The sequence below is a fragment of the Pseudorca crassidens genome, chromosome 2 (assembly GCF_039906515.1).
Source record: "Pseudorca crassidens isolate mPseCra1 chromosome 2, mPseCra1.hap1, whole genome shotgun sequence".
Lineage (NCBI taxonomy): Eukaryota > Metazoa > Chordata > Mammalia > Artiodactyla > Delphinidae > Pseudorca > Pseudorca crassidens.
This window is the reverse complement of record NC_090297.1, coordinates 96,632,031-96,651,375: the sequence shown is the minus strand read 5'-3', so window position 1 is coordinate 96,651,375 and position 19,345 is coordinate 96,632,031. Positions and strand designations below refer to the sequence as shown.

The following is a 19,345-nucleotide window of genomic DNA, read 5'->3' as shown; positions in this document are numbered from 1 at the left end:
TGTAGTATAGTCTGAAGTCAGGGAGCCTGATTCCTCCAGCTCTGTTTTTCTTTCTGAAGATTGCTTTGGCTATTTGGAGTCTTTTGTGTTTCCATACAAATTGTGAAATTTTTTGTTCTAGTTCTGTGAAAAATGCCAGTGGTAGTTTGATAGGGATTGCATTGAATCTGTAGATTGCTTTGGGTAGTAGAGTCATTTTCACAATGTTGATTCTTCCAATCCAAGAACATGGCATATCTCTCCACCTATTTGTGTCATCTTTAATATTTTTCATCAGTGTCTTATAATTTTCTGCATACAGGTTTTTTGTCTCCTTAGGTAGGTTTATTCCTAGATATTTTATTCGTGTTTTCATCTTATGTTTTGCATTTTCCTAGACTAGGGATTGAGGTGAGAAGGCACCATGGGGATAGTAGCCTGGCACTTAGGAGATATTCCCAGCCCCTGGTTCAGACACAGGCTCAGGGCCTCACCAGCCCATCCTTGATATGGACTTTCTCACCCACACACGGTGAACTGAGTGGCATCAAGTATTTGACACTAAACAAAAGGGACTAAATTTCAGAAAAGGGAGCTGCCACCGTCCTGAGCTCACTAGTGGTCTTCCCACCCAGATGCCAGCTCACAGCCCCCACCTGTATCCAATCCATCTGAACCACACCCTCTCAGCCCAGAGCCCACTGAGCTGCCTTGAGCCCTTCATTAAAGGAGACCCTGAATCCACTTTCTCCAAAAAATTGCCCCAGCTGGGTGGAGGAACTCCAATTGCATCTCTCTCCTACCTGGACACAGCCCAGTCCTGTCCCCTCCCCACGTCCCCACACCAGTGCAGCAGGAACACCATAGCCACTCACCCCTTTTTCATGCTTTTATTCTGCAACTAGTGGTCAGTGTGCACAGCTTCCGGCATCAGCATGCTGACCTGGGCAAGCCTCGGGCAGGGGCCAGATGTGAGGTGCTGAGTGAGGCTGGTGTTTCAGACGAGATGGAGACCAGTGATATAACGCCCAGACAAACTGCTTTGAACTTCAGGCAGACCTCACTCTCTAGAGAAGATGACTTGTTTAGATGCGGGGCACATGCAGCCTGGCTGTGGTCCTGGATGGTAGTTGCCTCCTGTGTCCGAAATCAGTGATCGGCCTGCCCCACCCCCGCTCCTGACCCCTCCCCAAGCTGGCCAGATGCCAGAGGCCTCCTCAAGGTCACAGACCTGCTCTTGACCCTTGGAAGGAGCTGTCGAAGGTAACTCCCTCATTGCCACCTAAAATGTCAACAGCTCGTTTAGACTGAACCACCACCGTCTGCGTTTCATGGGGAGGCGGTGGGACTGGGGGCATCGCTGGGTAACGTAACTTGCGCTACGAGGGGCCTTGGAGGCCCACAGTTCTGGCCCGGGGGGCAGGCCACAGGCTGGCCCCATAGAAGCCGTCTGGAGGGCGACTGACCTCCTGGCTCCCCACGCCTTCCTCGAGCTCACCGACTCAGGCAGAGGAGTACGTGCAGGACGGAGAGAGGCAGGGCAGGCAGACGGAGACATGAGGAAGGAATATGTTCCTGCTACTAGCAGCCCCGCAGGCAGCCTGAGCAGTGCACACAGACTACTCCCAGGACCACAGCCACCAGCCTGGACCCTGCAGGTCACCCTGTGGCGCGTGTCTCGTGGGTGCACCTGTGTGTGCTAGGGAGGAGGGGGGTAGGTAGGCAGTGCGGGGAGTGGGGATGCGACAGCAGTGGGTTGCAGGATTGGGCCACAGGGCAGAAATAAAAGTCCAAGAGAGACCACCCCAGCCTGTGCTCAGGAAGAGGCCCGGTGGGTGTCGGGAGACCAGACAAGCTCCTACAAGTTGACGTTCTTCAAGTCAGTGGAGCAGCGGTACCTGCCATCCCGGCCTCTGGAGCACAGCAGGCTGGGCAGGCAGGGGCAGGTGTGGTGCTGGCGTTTTCTGAAGAAAGGGACCTGGGGAGAGAAGAGAAGAGGGTGGCACCTTCACCAAAGGGAGATGGGCCCCCAGGGCAGGAGCCTCTGGCCGGCCCAGCCCTGGCCAATGTCTCACTGCCACCATCCCAGCACAACAAAAACAGTTTTACAGAGGAGGAAACTGAGGCACAGAGTGGCTAAGCAACGTGCCAAAATCACACAGCCAACGTGTGGAGGAGCCAGGATTTGAACGCAGACAATCTGGCTGTGACACACTGTGAACAGCCACAGCCCTAAAACCCCACAGGCCCTCACATTGCCCACCCGGGGCCCCTCGCTGACCCAGCACACGTGACCACTCACAAACTCACACCTACATCCGTAACTGACTATCACTTATAGCTCACCCGTTATACTCTCCATCCCGTGTTGGGTGCCGGGGATGCAGCTACACAGAACGTGGTCCCTGCCGGGTGATTCACACCCAGAGGGCGAAACCACTGAGCTTTCCTCAAAGGGGATGAATAGGACAGGTTCAGAGCATACGTAGTCAGGCAGCCTGGGCTCCAGTCCTAGGTCTGCCACTTCCCAGCTGTGTGGCAACTGACAAGTTATTTAGCTTCTCTGTGCCTCAATTTATTGTCTGTAAAATGGATTAATAATAGAGGCGACCACCTATGGTTGTAAAGGGGTTTACACTGTAAACCTGAAGAGGTTTAAACTTGCAAAGAGCACTTAATACGAAGGGTGGCACATAGCAAGCACTCCGCATTAGCTTGTATTACCTCTGCTGCCTGCTTTGGGAATATAGATCTGCGGCTGAACCCCCTGACACACCCCAGGACCACGAGGACTGTACTCTGTCCCGTCTGTCTCCCCCCACCTCCTCACTCCCAGGCAGACCCTGCCAGGGAGGACCACAGCCGGAGGATGCCCCTGGGTGCAGGTGTGCTCCCCAGAGGGGCTTGAAGGGCGTCCTGGAGCACAGGAAGCCCCAGGAAGGGTGTACAAGCCCACAGTTGCTGCTGCATCCACCTCACGTTCAGAAGCAAAGGCCTTGTGGCCTTTCTGTGCCCTCTCTGCTGGGAGCTCCTGAGGGAGCAAGGCAGGCGCTGGGCACCTGGGGCACAGAAGGGTGAACCTCCTTAAAGTGTGTGCACCAGGGGCCTGGCCAGCCTCACCCTGCCCCTCCCCCACCCCAGGCCCTGGCTGGGAGCCCATTTTACAGTCTTCCCACGTCGTGTTCTTGAGGGAAGGATGCCGTGCAGCAAAGGGCATTCAGGAGCCTCTCAGAGCTGGAATTCATCAGACCAGCAACAAACATCAGACGTGTCGTCTACTCCCCTCGTTGTATGCATGAGGTGACTGACGCCCAGGACCCTTCAGCAAATGAGGAGCTGGGGTCCCAGTCCCCAGGTCTAACAGGCTATGTGATTGGAACCCCACTGCACCCCAGGCCACCCCCAAAGCAAGGAGGCAGTGAGATATTCCTAGACTGGAGTCAGAACACTGCGGTCCAGTGCCGGCTCTGGCTCGTGGCCTTGTGCCCTGAGCAAGTGTGAGCAGTACCTTGTGGCTGCCGGGGTAGCACTCCTCTCCTTCCCACCCCAGCGGGGTGCAGCCCACGCAGCCGCAGGCTGACTGCGCAGCAGGTGCCCGCCCTGCACTGGACGTCCCGCTCGCAGGCCTGCGGGGTGGAAGACAAAGGGGTCGTTAGTGCCCATTAGGCCCAACCCAGAGAAACCAGAGGCAACGCACATCCAAAAGCCCTTGAGAGAGGTGCTGGGAACAGCACCCAGGCCGCGGCCTCCCGGGACACCTAGGGCACTGCTGCCCCCGCGCCTCTCTCGGCAGGGTGCTCGGGGCTCAGCTGGGCAGCAGACCTGGATGGGAGGAGCCCCCAACTCCTTCGAGGTCACTCGGTAGGGAGGCTGTCCTCTTCTGAGGGACTAGAGCTTAGGAGGTGGAGCTTTTCTAGCACAGGAGATGCTCCGTGGATGCTGGTGGGGTTGAATTAATTCAAATCCTCAGGCGGGGGAGGGCCCCAATGGCCTGCACCCCAGGGTGTCAGTGCTGAGTTTCTGTGGATGTGGACTCTCCAGCCCTCACCTGGCAGCACTCAGCGTTGGTGCCTCCCCTGCCCGTGGTGTCCCCCTCTGTCCTCACTAGAAGCCCAGCCTCATCTGAGGGTCCAGCACCCCTTGACAGGTGTTTCCCCTGGGGCTTCTCTGCTGGCCTGCCTGGCCCCCAGAGAGGGATGGACCCCTCTGGGCTGGGCTCCCAGAGCAGGGGCTAAGTGACCTGGAAGGCGCCGTCTGTAAAGCCACACAAGCCCGCTGTAAACAAAAGCCTGGATTGGGAAAGACAGAACGGAACGGCTCCAGACTCACAGGAGGCCACACTGGAGAAGCACCCAGGCTTTCCACTTCCAGAGAAGCTCTGCGGCTTTTCTGAGCCAAAATTGGGAGTGGGGTTTGGGCTCTTATTTACCAACACAAGGCCATGGAGGGCCCTCTGGCTGCTGTGGGGCAAGGCAGGAACTGTAAGACCCGCAATGTGCTCGGCCCCAGGAGGAAGGTGGGAGATGCCGGGGCTGCTCGTCACGCAGAGGAGGTGTAGGTGGCAGTCACCTTGCCACTCCGGTCTCCAGCCTAGTGAGGGTACCTCTCACACACCAGCCGGTCCCTGAAAGCTCAGGGTTAGGGCCGAATACACCCCACCTGACTCTTCCACCAGAGAGGTGGGGCATCACTGTCGCCCTCTGGGAAGAGGGACCCCCCCAGGCCTGCATTTGGGATAGTCACAGTCCTGAGAGCAGGGGAGTGCGAGGTTGGTAGAACCCAGCCTCTTCCTGAGGGTCAGACTCAGGGCAGCAGCAAGGCCCGGAGCACAGAGGGAAGAGTTCTAACTACCTGTGGTCGGGTCTGTCATGTGTGTCCTCTTACCGCAGCTTCCTCTCCTTCTGTGCTTTGCAAAGTGTCAAACTGGAGCCTTTACTAGGAAGATATTTCCTCATCTCTCAGACCCGCCTCCCACGCCCCTCCGCTCCCCCATCCCGGGCCAGACTCAGGGTCAACCCGCTGCACCCGTCCCTCTCGGCGGGGTAACCACGGCTTCTATCCTCTGCTCTTACCCTCCTGATCTCCAAGCTACACAATAGGAAGACAGCCTTTGGTGGTTTACATTCATTAGGTATAATTCTGCCCTGACAGTTGTATTTATGCTCTGGGTCTTCAAAGCTTTGGCTTGCCTTTGATACTTGTTCTTCTTTGAAACTCAGTCTTTTTCCTCTAAAAGGGAGAAGAAAGAAATTTCCCTTTCTGTGAACATTAAAATTAATCCAATTCCAGGAATGGTTTGGCCTTTCTCTACATTTCCATTCTCTGTGTAAAAAGTTAGAGGAAGTTGAAACAAAAGTGAATGTCCCTCTTTTCTTTTTTTTCTGGTGGCTTTTATCTGGAAAACTCTCAGGTAAGCCATTACTTTCTGTTTCGGTAAGAATTGTCCCACCACTGTCACACAACATGTGCCTATGTGAGGGTAGGTCCAGGTGAAGCCAAACTTCTGAGAGAGAACCACAGTTGGGGTGTCTCGAATACTATGACGTGCCCGCCCGGGTGTGCCCACAGTGGGACCGGATTTCTACTTGTTATCCGACACCTGCTTCTGGGTCACTCAGCCAGGTGTTGGCGTCGCCCTTATTCTTATCAGACCTGGGCACCGAGTGAAAACACATAAACCATAAGGGAAAGAAAGAGTTTCAGGACAGGCTTTCTTTCAGAGTAGAGAAAGCAGAGATTAAACATACCCAATAGAAGCTAAATAAGGTCACAGCCTTTAAGTCAACTTGCTACGTAGATTACACTTGACATGTGGTCTAGACCATACATGAAAACCAAAGTTTACACAAAAGATAGATTAGGGGGTGCTAATCCACATTCTAAAAGAATTCATTATTACACAATAGGAATCTTCTTTTGACCAAAGTTCCAAACTTCAGAATTTGCAATGCTCTCCTAATGCACTGAGAGCAGAATTTGATTTACACACAGTTTCTCAAAAGCAGATCCCCTTTAGCAGAGTGAGGTCTAACTAACGTGAAAGTTCTGTGAAATGCCTCTCGGAAGTGCTGTCTGGTGGCTGGCTCGCCACACCCTTGGTTTGCCTCCTGTTCGGTTCCTGGCGCCCAACCCACGCAGACCCTGATGTCCTCCCAAAACCCAGGGAGTAGAGAATATTGGGCGACTTACCCCTGTGATCACGGCACAGTCGGACACAGTCACGAGGAGGAGCATGACTGAGACTCGCGTGGTACCTCTCATGGTCACTTTGGGGTGATGACAAACACTGCCGGCTCCACTCAGCCTCAAGCCCACCAGCTGGGAAGGCCAGGCTCTCCCCGGAGATTTATACCGTCCGATCCAGGCTGCCCGTGGATGCCTGTCTCCTCTATTCTCTTCCTCTTCACACTGTTATTCAGATGATCTCAGAGATGGAGATGAGACCTGAATCCCTAATGACATCAAATCACCACCAAAACCAATAAACGAACCATCGGCGGCAGTGACAGTTGCTCAGGACGCAGAGATCCAGTCGGCTCCGTGCATCGCACCCCACAGTACTCTCTGCCTCTGGGACATCCTTCTATTCTGCTTGGGGCGGGGTGGGGAGGGCTTTGGCAATAAATCAAGGGATTTACAGCATCGCCATTTACCCTTCCCTGCGCCAAACCCTGTGACAGACGCTCAGGATCATTCCCTCACACGCAAGCCAACAAAACAATCTGGGCACTTAACTGTCCGCTCAGCACGAGCTGGGGGCTGAGAGGACACAGTGGGAAGGCAGTGTCCCTGGTCCCCTAGAAGGTTAAAATTCCAATGGGGAGACACGAGACAGTGAGAAAAAAAGGCCAGGCTTGTGGGGTTGATGTTCCTGAAAAACTCACAAGGAATCGCCCTCTAAGAGGCTCAGGAACCAGAGGGCAGAAGTTGAGCCAGGCCACAGGTCCCTGTGGAAAAGCGTGCTTGGGCTGGGCTGCAGCTAAAAGGTACCAGGAGCCACGCGCCCTCCTGTTTTATGCGTTGAGCATGAGAGTGGCCTTATCCAAGGGCGAACAAACACCGTGGATGCAGACACCAGTCCTGGGGAAGGTGACTCTGGGCACAGCCCCTCCTGCTGTGTGGGGAAGCGCCTAGCCCAGATCTCCCCATGCCAGCCGACCCAGAGAGCTCCCAGGACCCTTTACCAGACAATCCCCGCTTCTCTCCACAGTGATAAAAGCCATTGGCACCCAAGTTACGTCCCCCAATATGCTAATAGGTGTTATGCACAGAAATACATAAACGTAAGATTTCCACAGTTGAAGCTCTGGGAAACACTGATTACACAGTTCAACTAGCTTTTTTACTGAAGGATTTTTCAGAGCCTTTCATATGCTAACAAGCATTTGAAAAACCAAGCAGAGAAATGCAACTTGTAGTTATTTCCTAAACAGAGTCATCCACCAAACGCTTTTTTCTTGGAGTGTCTCAGGGGAATAGGGCTCCCACATAGACACGCTGACAGGCATTTATGAGTGCAAAGAGAGAGGACCCAGCACAGCAGCTCAGATAAGACCCCAGAGACAGACTGGGGCGTTGACTTCTTATCCCAGGGTCATTAGTTTTATGACCCTGAGAATAGCGAGAATCTCTCTAAGCCTCAGTTTTCTCATCTATAACATGGAGTTAAGAGTAGCACTTACATCATGGGGTTTTGTGAGTATTCGTCCATTATTTATTCATTGACTATATATTTCTTCACAACTACTATATTGAAGGCACCGTTCTTGGTGCTGGAAATAGAGCAGTGAACAAAACAAGGTCCCTGCCCTCATGTGGGGGAGACAGGTAATAGACAAATAAACAAATAGATTTGTAATAACATGGCTAGGTTTGTGGAGTGCTGTTAAAAAGGAAGGCAGGCTTTGCTATATAACAGAAACTAACACAACATTGTAAAGCAATTATACTCCAATAAAGATGCTAAAAAAAAGGGGGGGGGCTTCCCTGGTGGCGCAGTGGTTGAGAGTCCGCCTGCTGATGCAGGGGACATGGGTTCGTGCCCCGGTCTGGGAAGATCCCACATGCCGTGGAGCGGCTGGGCCCGTGAGCCATGGCCGCTGAGCTTGCGCGTCCGGAGCCTGTGCTCCACAATGTGAGAGGCCTGCGTACCGCAAAAAAAAAAAAAAAGGAAGGCAGGGAAGACGACAGAGCGTGACACGGGTGGTGCTTTAGATGGCGTGAGGGTCTCTCCAAAGAGACACTTGAGAAGACTGATGAAGTGAAGAAGTGAGCTGGGCAGAGCCTGAGGGGAAGAAGCGGTGCAAAGGCCCTGTGGCAGGCCCCTCTTGGCCAGTTCCGGGAGCAGTAAGGAGTGTGGTGAACTGGAGAAGGGAGAGGAGGGGATGCTGTTGAAGCAGGAGCCAGGGGTCATGCCATACCAGCCTTGTAGGACATGGTAGGGGCCTGACAACAAGTGTGACGGGTGCCCTTGGAGTGTCTGGAGCAGAGGAGGGGCAGGATGTGATTTACACTTTGAAGGATCTCTCTGGCTGCTTTTGGAGAGTTAAGCGAGATGATGCTTGTGAATTTCTCAGCACAACGCTTGGCACACAGCAGCATTTTCAACTATTGGCAATTTCTATTGTAAAAAGATAGGCCTGTCTGCCTTCATATGAAATTTTCCTGCAAGGTGAGAATCAAAATGACAAGTGTCTACAGCCCATCCGTACACCATGGCACTGAGCCAGGCACACGACAGGAGAACCAAGACACCACCACCTGCCAGCAACTTACCGAGGGAGAAGGCAGCATGGTGCCGGGCACTGGGAGGGGGCACAGAGGCAGCCCTGCACGCTTGGGACGCCCCACACAGACTGCCCGCCTCACACAGCTCACATCCCAAGACACAACGTTAGATGACAGCGATTCTCAGGCTAGCACCCCCATTCCGCCCTCCCCTCCCATTCTCACCCCCTCCCTCGCTCCCCACAACCCCCCCAAACTAATTATCCCACACAATGGCATGAAGAATGGTAACAAGAAATACTGCTGCAAACAGGACCAATAACATTGATTGAAAGCACTTTATTTCTCTCGAATACTGGTGTTTGAGGAAAAGCCAGTTTAATTAGAGGAAGGCGAGGGATAGGCAGTGACTTGGTGGAAACCCCAGAGGAGACTCCAGGGAGCTTTGGAGTTTTGGGCCCAATAACTCATGTAAGCAGACTTTCACAGAGAGCTTTCCACAAGTCAGGGCCAGGAGCTCACGGCCGTCGGGTCTAATTTCCCTCTGGAACTGAGAGCTCTCCTGTCCTCTGCCAGGTGGATTTCAACAGTACCATTGACATGTGTTAGCCAGATGAGGGTTACTTTTTGGCTGACAGGTGTAGTGCAGAAAAGGAGAGTGGGAAGGAGAGAAGGGCCCTGAGCTAAGCCGGCAGGAACCGGAGACGGTAGCAGGAGGTCAGAGGTGAAAACAGTGGTGAAAGCGGGGAAATGGTGACAAGTGTTGACGCTGTACTTGCCTCCCTTGAGGGAGAGGAAAGCTGGGGAGAAGATGTGCTGGGCAAACCTTTCCCACCTCCCCCATGGCCAGAGGGAGTGAGGCGGGTGGGCATTTGTAGGAGAGAGCTGCCTCGTGTCTGGGCCGGGCCCCTGCTTCTCTGCATTAGTGCTGTGGTGCCAGTGTCACCATTTTGCGGGACTGTTTATACAACCGTGTGTGTGTGTGTGTGTGTGTGTGTGTGTGTGTGTGTGTGTGTGTGTGTGTGGTGAGCAAGGGCCACTCACTCGCTCGGGCATAGGAAACGCCTATGGCGTAGGAAAGCCCTGGGATGGAGGTGCAGGCCCAGGTAGCCCTGACCTGGCACAGTCCCTGAGGTCGCTCACCCTCCTACATGGGATAAGTTTGGCTCCTAGAGGGTCCGAGGCCCTTTCCAGCTCTACCATGAGGCCATGGCTCTGCAAACTAGAAAGCGAGTACATGTCCAGGGGCCATACTGCTCCTGCCTGAGAGTGACACATGTGATCACTTTATCAGTGGTTCGTTAGTAGTTAATGATTAAATAAGAGCTGACTCTGACTCACTGAAGAAAGAAATAAGCCATCAGGGACTTCGCTGGTTGTCCCGTGGTTAGGACTCCACGCTTCCACGGCAGGGGGCACGGGTTCCATCCCTGGTTGGGGAACTAGGATCCCGCAAGCCACGCAGCGTGGCCAAAAAAAGAAATAAGCGATCAAACAATGGAAACTGGAGCATCCAGGCCAGAAGTTCTTAACCTGTGGTCACAGCTCCCCAAGCAGTTGATGAACAGAATTCAGAGGATCCATGAACTTGGGTAGAAAAAATAATTGCATCCTATTATCACTAACTGCTAACTGAGTTGTAACACTTTCTTCTCTTCTAACCGTAGGCCACACACACAGAAGTATTCATAGTACCTGTGTTCTTGTCACCAAGAGAAATCACAGATCTTTTAATGCCATGTGGCTATTGCTGCACATAGCTCAAAATACCTCTGCCCATCACGACATTGAAATCATGGTAGCTGTTAGTCTAGACTGTGTTATTCGATACGTTAATAAAGAAGCACATATATGACCACATCACAGATTTGTTTTTAATATAAATATTTATATATTCAATATAAATATATTTATATATAAATATATATAATATATATAATATATATAAATATATTTATATATAAATATATATAATATATAATATATATAATATATATATATTTAAATATATTTATATATTCAATATAATTCTTTCTAATCCTACATATTTTATTTTATACATTTTAAAACACTATTCTAAGTGGGAGTCACAGGTTTCCAAGGTGCCCATAGTACAAAAATACCTAAAAACTCCTGAAGCAGAGTGAGGAGACTTAGAGAAGAGACTAGGTTCAGTGAGGTACAGGGTCATAAGTTCAGGCTAGCCAAACTTAGCTAGGACCTTAGGCTGGACACATTTGGGGGAAAAGTTGTCAAAAAGAAGCAGAAGCAGCTGAAGCGGCCAATTAGAGCAGGCAGAGTGCAGTGCCCAGGGTCACACAGAACAACAGGACTAATGCTGTTAGCGGCTGTTCCCACAAGAAGGGGTCACAAGGTGAACTGGCTCCTGATCCGGATCCAGGTAGATTCCATCCTAGGCCCCTGAGTCTCCCTAACCCACAGACAACTTGTACCCCATCTACCTCATCTTCAGAACTCGCTGGATTTTTAAAACCAAGGACCAGGTTCCCATCAGTCCTTGATTCTTGAGTTCCCACCAAGTTACTTCCATCCCGACTGTCTAACTGAGGTTCCAATGACTGATCACGAGACCTCTTTATTCTACAACTGGAAGACGGAGTCAAATGGAAGACATGATTACAATGTATCAGAGACTATCAAGTACCTAAGAAGAAACACCCCACAACCTGGACCCGTCACCCGCGGTCACCCTGACACTCCACGTCACAAGCTCTCGCTCACAGCCGCTGCCCTTGAACTTACCCTTGAACGCGGCCCTGCTCTCTCCTTCAGCTTGCACCTTGTTCCTCTCCTTCCCCACACAGTGAGCTTCTAGGTAGATAGACCACCTTCCTCGCCTCCTTTCCCCTCCTCAGCCCTCTCCAGCCCCACTTCTCTTCCTACCCCACCAGTGAAACCACTTCCTCTAAGCTGCCCTTGTCCTCTAAATGCCAAATACACAGCGGAAGTTAACACCATATTGTTAAGTCAACTATACTTCAATAAAATTTTTTAATTAAAAGATAAAAAATAGGGAATTCCCTGGTGGTCCAGTGGTTAAGACTCCAGGTTCACTGCCAAGGGCCCAGGTTCAATCCCTGGTTGGGGATCTAAGATCCCACAAGCCATGAGGTGCGAACAAAATAAATTAATTAATTCAATAAAATATTGTTTTTAAAAAATAAATAGGGACTTCGCCAGTGGTCCAGCGGCTGAGACTCTGCACTCCCAATCCAGGGGGTGCGGGTTTGATCCTTGGTCAGGGAACTAAGATCCTGCATATCACACGGCCAAAAAAAAAGAAAAGAAAGAAAAAAACTTAAATTAAAAAAGCAAAAAAAAAAGCCGAATACAAAGCACCATTTTCAATCCACATCTGGCACACTTGCAGGTGTTGACACAGGCACCTACTCTTTCTTTAAATCCTTCTCTTACTTTTCATGACATCGTTTTCTCCAGGTCCCCCCACCCTTCTCAATCTCCTCCAGAGATGCCCTGGGGCTGCACTCCCACTAGCCCCCTGTCCCTCCACCCGCACCCAAGGGAGCTTCACAGCCACCTACGTTCTGATGACCCCCGACTTTTCTCCACCCCGACCACCCCAGCTCCTGCCTGTCTAGCCAGCAGCCCATTGGATGTCACACGCTGGTAGCCGGGCACCTCACTTTCACATGCCCCTTCCTCCAGCATCCTTTATCACTCTCACGCCTAAACCCACTCATATTGCTCAGGGTTCTTAGTTGCAAATAACAGAATCAGTCCGCTGGCTTAAGCAAAAGGGAATTAATAAAGATTAGTAAGTAGTTCACTGAATGGCTTGGGGTCTGGAGAAACAGGATGGAGCTTCACATCCAGGAACAGTGCCCAGAACCACACCACAGAATCGGCTAACAAGGAAAGTGTCTCCCCCGGGGCAGATCGGCTGACATCCAGGCCCCACGCAGAGCCACTTTCTTCCTGCTGCTTCGTTCCTACAGAAGGGAAGGCACACGTGGGCTGGTTACAGGGCGCAGGTCCCACACGTGCCCTTCTGCAAGGACCCTGGGAAGTAATCAACTCATAACTGAACACAGGGAAGATGTTCAAAGCTCTCGCACAGCTACAAAGCATGGGTGCCTGCCACCCCATCCTTCCTGCTGTGTTCCCTTCTCCAATAGTGACACCGCAACACACTCAGTGGCCCAACCTGGGAGTTTCCTAGATTCCTGAATTTCCCTGCTTTCATCAGTCATGTCATCCTGTCACTCAGCCCTCCCCTGGACCTCAGACTCTACCACCATTTCCGTCTTCACCACCAGCGTCTCCTAACATCTTCCTGACTGGCCCCCTCCTTCCAGGCTTACCCATCTTCCATACAGCCCAGAGATCTGGTCTTCACTCTCGGAGATTCAAAGTTCTCCAAGGAGTCCTCACCAACCTCAGGATCAAGCCCAAACTCCTCGGGCCGGCAGCCAAGGGTATGAATGGCCCAGCCCTGCTCCCCCTCCAGCTTCATCTCCATCACCCCCACCCTCACACATTCCCCTTTCCAGCAACACAAAACCGCTCACAGCTCCTCCTTGGGCCAATCTGCTTGGTTCCTCCATACCTTCCACATGCTGGTCTCCTTCCTTCTTGTCTGGGTGCCTAAGCCCTAGGTTTCCATCCCAGTCCAGCCACTTACTGATGGGTATAAACTTGCACAAGTTATCACACCTCTCTGAACCTCAGTTTTCTCTTCTGAAAAATGAGAATGATACCCTCCTCCCAGGTGCATTGTGAAAAATACATGACACAACCAGGCAGAGTGCTTAGACACTATTGCAGGTTGAAAGGTGGCCCCCAAAAGACATGACCTCATCCCACTCCAACCTGTGAATGTGACCTTATTTGGAAAAAGGGTTTTTGCAAATGTAATTAAGTAGAGAATCTTGACATGAGATCATCCTGGGTTACCCAGTGAGTCCTAAGTCCAATGGCAAGTGTCCTTATTAGGGAGAAAAGAGGAGAAGGCCATGTGAAGACGGAGTTATGCTATCACAAGCCAAGGAATGCTAAGAGCTACCAGCAGCTAGAAGAGGCAAGGGAAGATTCTCCCCCAGAGCCTAGGAGGGCAAATGGCCCTGCCAACACCTTGATTTCAGACTTCTGGCCTCCAGAACTGTGAGAGAATACATTCCTGTTGTTTTAAGCCATCAGGTTTGGGGCAACTTGTTAGGCAGCCGTAGGAAACTAGCACAGACACTCACGCAAAGGCTATCCATCTCTTTCTGTTCCTCATCTCTTCCAGCGGGGGTCCCATCAGGGATGCTCCTGGAATGGGGACACACATGGCCAGGTTCTGGCCACCCGACAGCACATCAAAACATCCCATTTCCTCTACAAGCAATCGCCACAGAGATGGCCTCTCTGAAGAGCACGTTTGAATAGAGACATTGCTCTGCCCTCACCTCGGGAAGTGAACAGGCTTCTCAGACGGTCCAGAGCAAGTGAACCCAGGGGACCAGAAATAAACAGATAGTCCACCAGCTTCACCGCTCAGGGGTCAGGCAGGATGACTAGTTCTCATTCATCTTGGCTTCTTGAAGACGCCCCAGGAATTTACAGCTTATGTTTGTTTGTTTATTTCTTTTTCTTTTTTTAAAATTTATTTATCTTATTTATTTATTTTTGGCTGGGTTGGGTCTTCACTGCTGCAAGCGGGCTTTCTCCAGTTGCAGTGAGCAGGGGCTACTCTTCATTGCAGTGTGCGGCCCTTTCATTGCGGTGGCTTCTCTTGTTGTGGAGCACGGGCTCCAGGCTCACAGGCTTCAGTGGTTGCTGCATGTGGGCTTCAGTAGTTGTGGCTCACGGGCTCCAGAGCGCAGGCTCAGTAGTTGTGGTGCACAGGCTTAACTGCTCCGCCGCATGTGGGATCTTCCCAGACCAGGGCTCGAACCCGTGTCCCCTGCATTGGCAGGCGGATTCCTAACCACTGCGCCACCAGGGAAGCCCCTGTTTGTTTATTTCGTAACCTCTTCTAAGAAAAAGGAACACTTTTTTCCTCATGGAAATCTGAGGGCCCAGTGGCATCTGATTATTTTGACTAAACTCCTCCATCACGATTCCTCAGGGTCTACATAGGAGCTTAAAGTCCCAGGCATTGTAAGGACACTGGTGTCACTGCCCAGAGTTACGATAGGCCCGGGCTGGCCGACGGCGTCTGGGAGAAGCCAGCTATGGGAAGGAGAGGCCTTTCGTTCCACTCTCGCCAGCATCCACTGTAGGTACCCCTTGGCATTTTCACTCTCAAGTCTGAGTCCCAAGGCAACTTAGTGTCTCCCTACCTCCTCACTCCACAGAGAAGGAGCTCAGCTCAGAAGGGTTATGGAATCTCCTGAAGCCACATCACAAGACAGCAGCAGAGTCCAAACTCTCCATCCAGCTATGGCAGAGGAAGAAGAGAAGGAGGTGTAGAACGAAGAAGCCTGGTTTTGGATCCTGGCTCTGCCACTTACATTAGCCAGGATTCCCTCACTCCTCCCCTCCCGTGTTTTTGAGACGCCCAAAGGGAGAGGGCGTGCTAACACACTTGCCAACTGTGATGTCTTTCCCGGAAGTGGGACATCGATCCTCAGCCCAGAGGGAACCCCCATCATTTAGGTCTAAAGTCGAAAACGACAGTAACATGACCATCTTCTCAGGTCTTGGGGTTGGGACTCTTGTTAAAGAAAATCCGTGTTGGTTTGGCAGAAGCCTGGAAAGGAGGCGGCCATGCCCGCCCATCATAAGCCATGCTTGTTCCGCCTCAGTGCCTGGCCAGCATCAGACCCAGGATGCGGGCTCACTTGGGAACTGCCAGGCTGGCAGATCAGCCAGTAAGGACTGAAGAAGGGACACAGAGGAGATCAATAAACTCCACTGTCTTCTCCTAGCCCCACCACATTATTCCATCCCATGGCCCCTCCCCTGTCCCACTCTGGGTCTCTCCCACCCACCCACAAAGCCAGGTTTATTGCTGTCCAGTCCAGCCCTTTCCCTGCTCCATGGAGGTTCATATTCGAGGGACTCTGGGGCACAAGAGGGACAGGACAGCAAGGGGCCTTGAGCCCAGAGGCTTGCTCCACAGTCTGGACTTAGGGAGAATGCCTGGGGGCCCTTGTCTCTTAGACTGTGTTCCCAAACTGTGGGGATCCGAGTTGAGTTTGAAGGTTAGATGATGGGCAGGACAGTTTCCTACCCCACCTGCCTTACAGTCCTTGGGTCCCACCCAGAAGTGCTGCCTGCTAATCTCCTGACCACCTGTCTCCCCAGACAGCCCATGAGTTGTCCCTTCTCCCACCACCCTCACCCCTCAGCTTCCAGACCCTCTAGCCCTAGGTGGCAGAGTCCCAGAACCTGCGCTGCCTCCCCATCTCACCACAGGTCCATTTGTAGCCAGAGGGGGTATGTGGGCTGTTTTAGGGGAGGTCTTGAAATGGCAACCAAGCAACCAAGTGAGGGAGAGGTGAGGGGGCTTTAGGTGCTTAGCCTGGAAAAGCAGGCAGGAAGGTGACCTCAGTAGCACTCCATTACTGAGCCGTCTACAGTATCACCTGACTTAATGCTTACCACAGTCCTGAGGAGGTATCATTACCCACTTCATAGCTGAGAAAATGGAAGCTTGGTAATTATCCAAGTCAAACAGATGGCAAGTCACAGGGCTGGAATCTGACCCCAAGTCTGACTTTAAACGCCTACTCCCGACCACCATGCTACACGGCCTCTTACGTAGGAGAAAGGCTGCTAGAAGGAAGGTGGCTGAAGCTCGCTCTGCGTTGCTTCAGAGGGCGAAAAGCGGGATGACAGTGTGGAAGTTACTGGGAGAAGGTTTGCGCCCAGGACAAGGAAGACGATTCCAGCAGGTAGAGATATGAGATGCACAGAGGCAGGGAGCCTCTTGTTTCCAGATGTGTTCAAAACAGGAACACGGCTTACTGTCTGGGAGAGAGGCAGAGACAATTCTTGCCTTTGGTAGCTTTTAAGATCCTAAGAGACTGAATATACAAATGGGCAGTGGCCAGACCATATATAAAAACAGAACTCTGACCCCCAATATCTGAAGCCACCAGCCCAGGAACTCACCCCTTAGCTAGAGTAACTGGCCCAGGAAGCCGGTTAGAAGTCAGGCTTGTAGGAAGCGTGCTTGCTGTCTCTAGCAATAGTCCAAGAAGCCCAACGATAACCTGCATAAACAATCAGCTCCAGATGCCCAGGACTGGATTAATAACGAACAGCTTCCCTAATTTTTGACCAACCAGAGAAAGTCAAATATACTCCCCTAGCCAATCACACAGGATGCCCCCTGTCGGCTCACCTACAGCTTCCCTCAGCCAGCGGTCTCCAAACAGGGCACACCTGAAGCCTTCTTTTTCCCACTATAGAGCTTTCCCACTCTTCTGCCTGCCTTTGTGTCCCTGCCGAAAACCAAGGCTGGTGGCTGACTCCCTTGCAATAGTAAGCTCAGAATAAATAGTCTCTGCTTTCCTCCTTTGGTCTTTGTTCATTTCCATAGTCCTTGCGAATGCTAAGGGTCAAATGTCTGAGTGTGTGTATGAGACAGGGAGAGAGATGTGTCTGTGATTTTATGTCTGTGTCCGATGGTGCACAGTCAGTTACATACACAGAAACCTCCTGTTATTCTTGCTTGGTGAGCCCTGCTCCTAGGCCCAGCTCACTGATTTTCTGGACCTTGGACAAGTCCCTCATAGCAGGCTCTGTTGGGGCCTCATGACAGATGTCACATCCCCTGGGCTTGTCTCTGATTTCAGGGTCAGCTGAGATGGAAAGTTCCACACGAGCTCAGATTTACCTGTGCTGACAGGGTCGGTCTCCAGAAGACCACTTCTTCCCGTCTGAGACCCCAACATCTTCTCTGCCCTGCAGGAGCTCAGCCTGCAAGTACAGGGAGTTAATTTCTACCCAGTCCCAGGAAGCCTTCAACCAGGAGGATGGGAGCCAGCCGATAAATGCTCCAACCAACCTAGAAGACCCTGGAAGAATCCAGGCTGTATCAGAGAGAACACATTTTTCATTAGCATTCCCTCCTTCCCTGCCTCCTTTCCCCTACTCCTCACTCCTATTTGTTAGAATCACCTCCCAAATAAACCACCAGCAACCACATGTTTGTCTCAGCCTCTGCTTCTGGGGAAACCCAAGTCAGCTTGCTACTCACCATCTTCAGACTTCATCTGCATCCTCCACAAAATAGGCGTTTGCAGACGCTGTGCCTCAGGGACTCTCCTGGGGGAGGGGGAGCTCCCACGGCTAGTGAGGTCCAGCCAAGGGCCCCTACTCTGTCCCGCAGAGCAGCTACCCTCAGCTGTCACATCCTGGGGTTCCATGTCAGTTCACTTTTTCAAAGGACTTGTGCTTTGACTTGTTAAAAGACCACTGGGCAACTGGTCTTGAATATTCCCTTAAAGCCCTAGAGGCAGTTCTAGAAAGGAGAGCCCAGTCCCCCAGGACACCTGCTGAGGTGGAGTCCCCTCATCTGGGTGGCATTACTGAGGCCTCCTCTCCATGGACATGCTCAGAGCCCTCTGCCTGTCTAGCCATGAGGTTACATCAGAAATACTGTATGCTAACACATATATATGGAATCTAAAAAAAAAAAAAAAGGTTCTGAAGAACCTAGGGGCAGGATAGGAATAAAGATGCAGACGTAGAGAATGAACTTGAGGGGGAAGGGTAAGCTGGGACGAAGTGAGAGAGTGACATGGATGTATATACACTACCAAATGTAAAATAGCTAGCTAGTGGGAAGCAGCTGCATAGCACAGGGAGATCAGCTCGGTGCTTTGTGTCCACCTAGAGGGGTGGGATAGGGAGGGTGGGAGGGAGATGCAAGAGGGAGGAGATATGGGGGTATATGTATACATATAGCTGATTGACTTTGTTATACAGCAGAAACTAACACACCATTGTAAAGCAATTATACTCCAATAAAGATGTTAAAAAAAAAAAAAAGAAGCATGGGGTTAGTATGTGCCCTTGGCTGGATATTTCCAACAAATTTCTGAACATTCCTATCTGGGATGGATTTCTTCTTCCCATAAGAGTATCTCCCAGGCACCAGAAATCTCTCTGTTTCATGAACTGGTTGGTTCCCCTATAAATGTCAAAGCCACCCGCCTATGGGAGCCTAGCAATGTCTTTGAAGTGGCAGCAGCCATAAACAGGCTCGTGCTGCCTTGCTAACAGCAGGGCAGGGAGGTCTGGGAGACAGTTGGGCGACTTCAGCCTGCTTGCACTCTAATTACTCCCAGCTCAGCAAGAGGATGGCCCAGAGATGGAGGACAAGGAAGACAATTGCTAACAGTCAGAGGCCCAGAAACGGGGAAACCTGTGGTGGGCCAGACCCCCTTTCCCGGGCAGCTGGAGAGATTTCCTCCCCTTTGTGCAGGTCAGAGCAGGGTCCTCTGGAGAGGAAAGCCCGGCGATCAGTACTCCCAGACAGTTCCCATCTGGTCCAGTCCACACAAGCAAATTCCTAGGTAGAGATGGAGCTTGAGCCAAAGGAAACTCAGGGTCAGGAGGAAGGTGGGTAGAAAGCCCCTGAGCGGCTAGAGCCCCTAATCCTGCCCCTGAGTTCTCGGAGGGGGGTCTCCTCTGGTCCTTGGTTTTCCATCCATGGAATGAG

At 51.7% G+C, this 19,345-nt stretch overlaps 1 protein-coding gene across 1 annotated transcript; it reads right to left on the bottom strand.

The window, feature by feature from the left end:
• Positions 1-1,262: 1,262 nt before the first annotated feature.
• On the bottom strand, positions 1,263-6,362 carry PROK1 (prokineticin 1). The gene is given in 4 exon segments (XM_067713262.1): positions 1,263-1,957; positions 3,488-3,539; positions 3,541-3,605; positions 6,169-6,362. Coding segments are annotated over 4 exon segments (309 nt in total). The 5' UTR covers positions 6,241-6,362; the 3' UTR covers positions 1,263-1,837.
• Between the last annotated feature and the right edge of the window lie 12,983 nt (positions 6,363-19,345).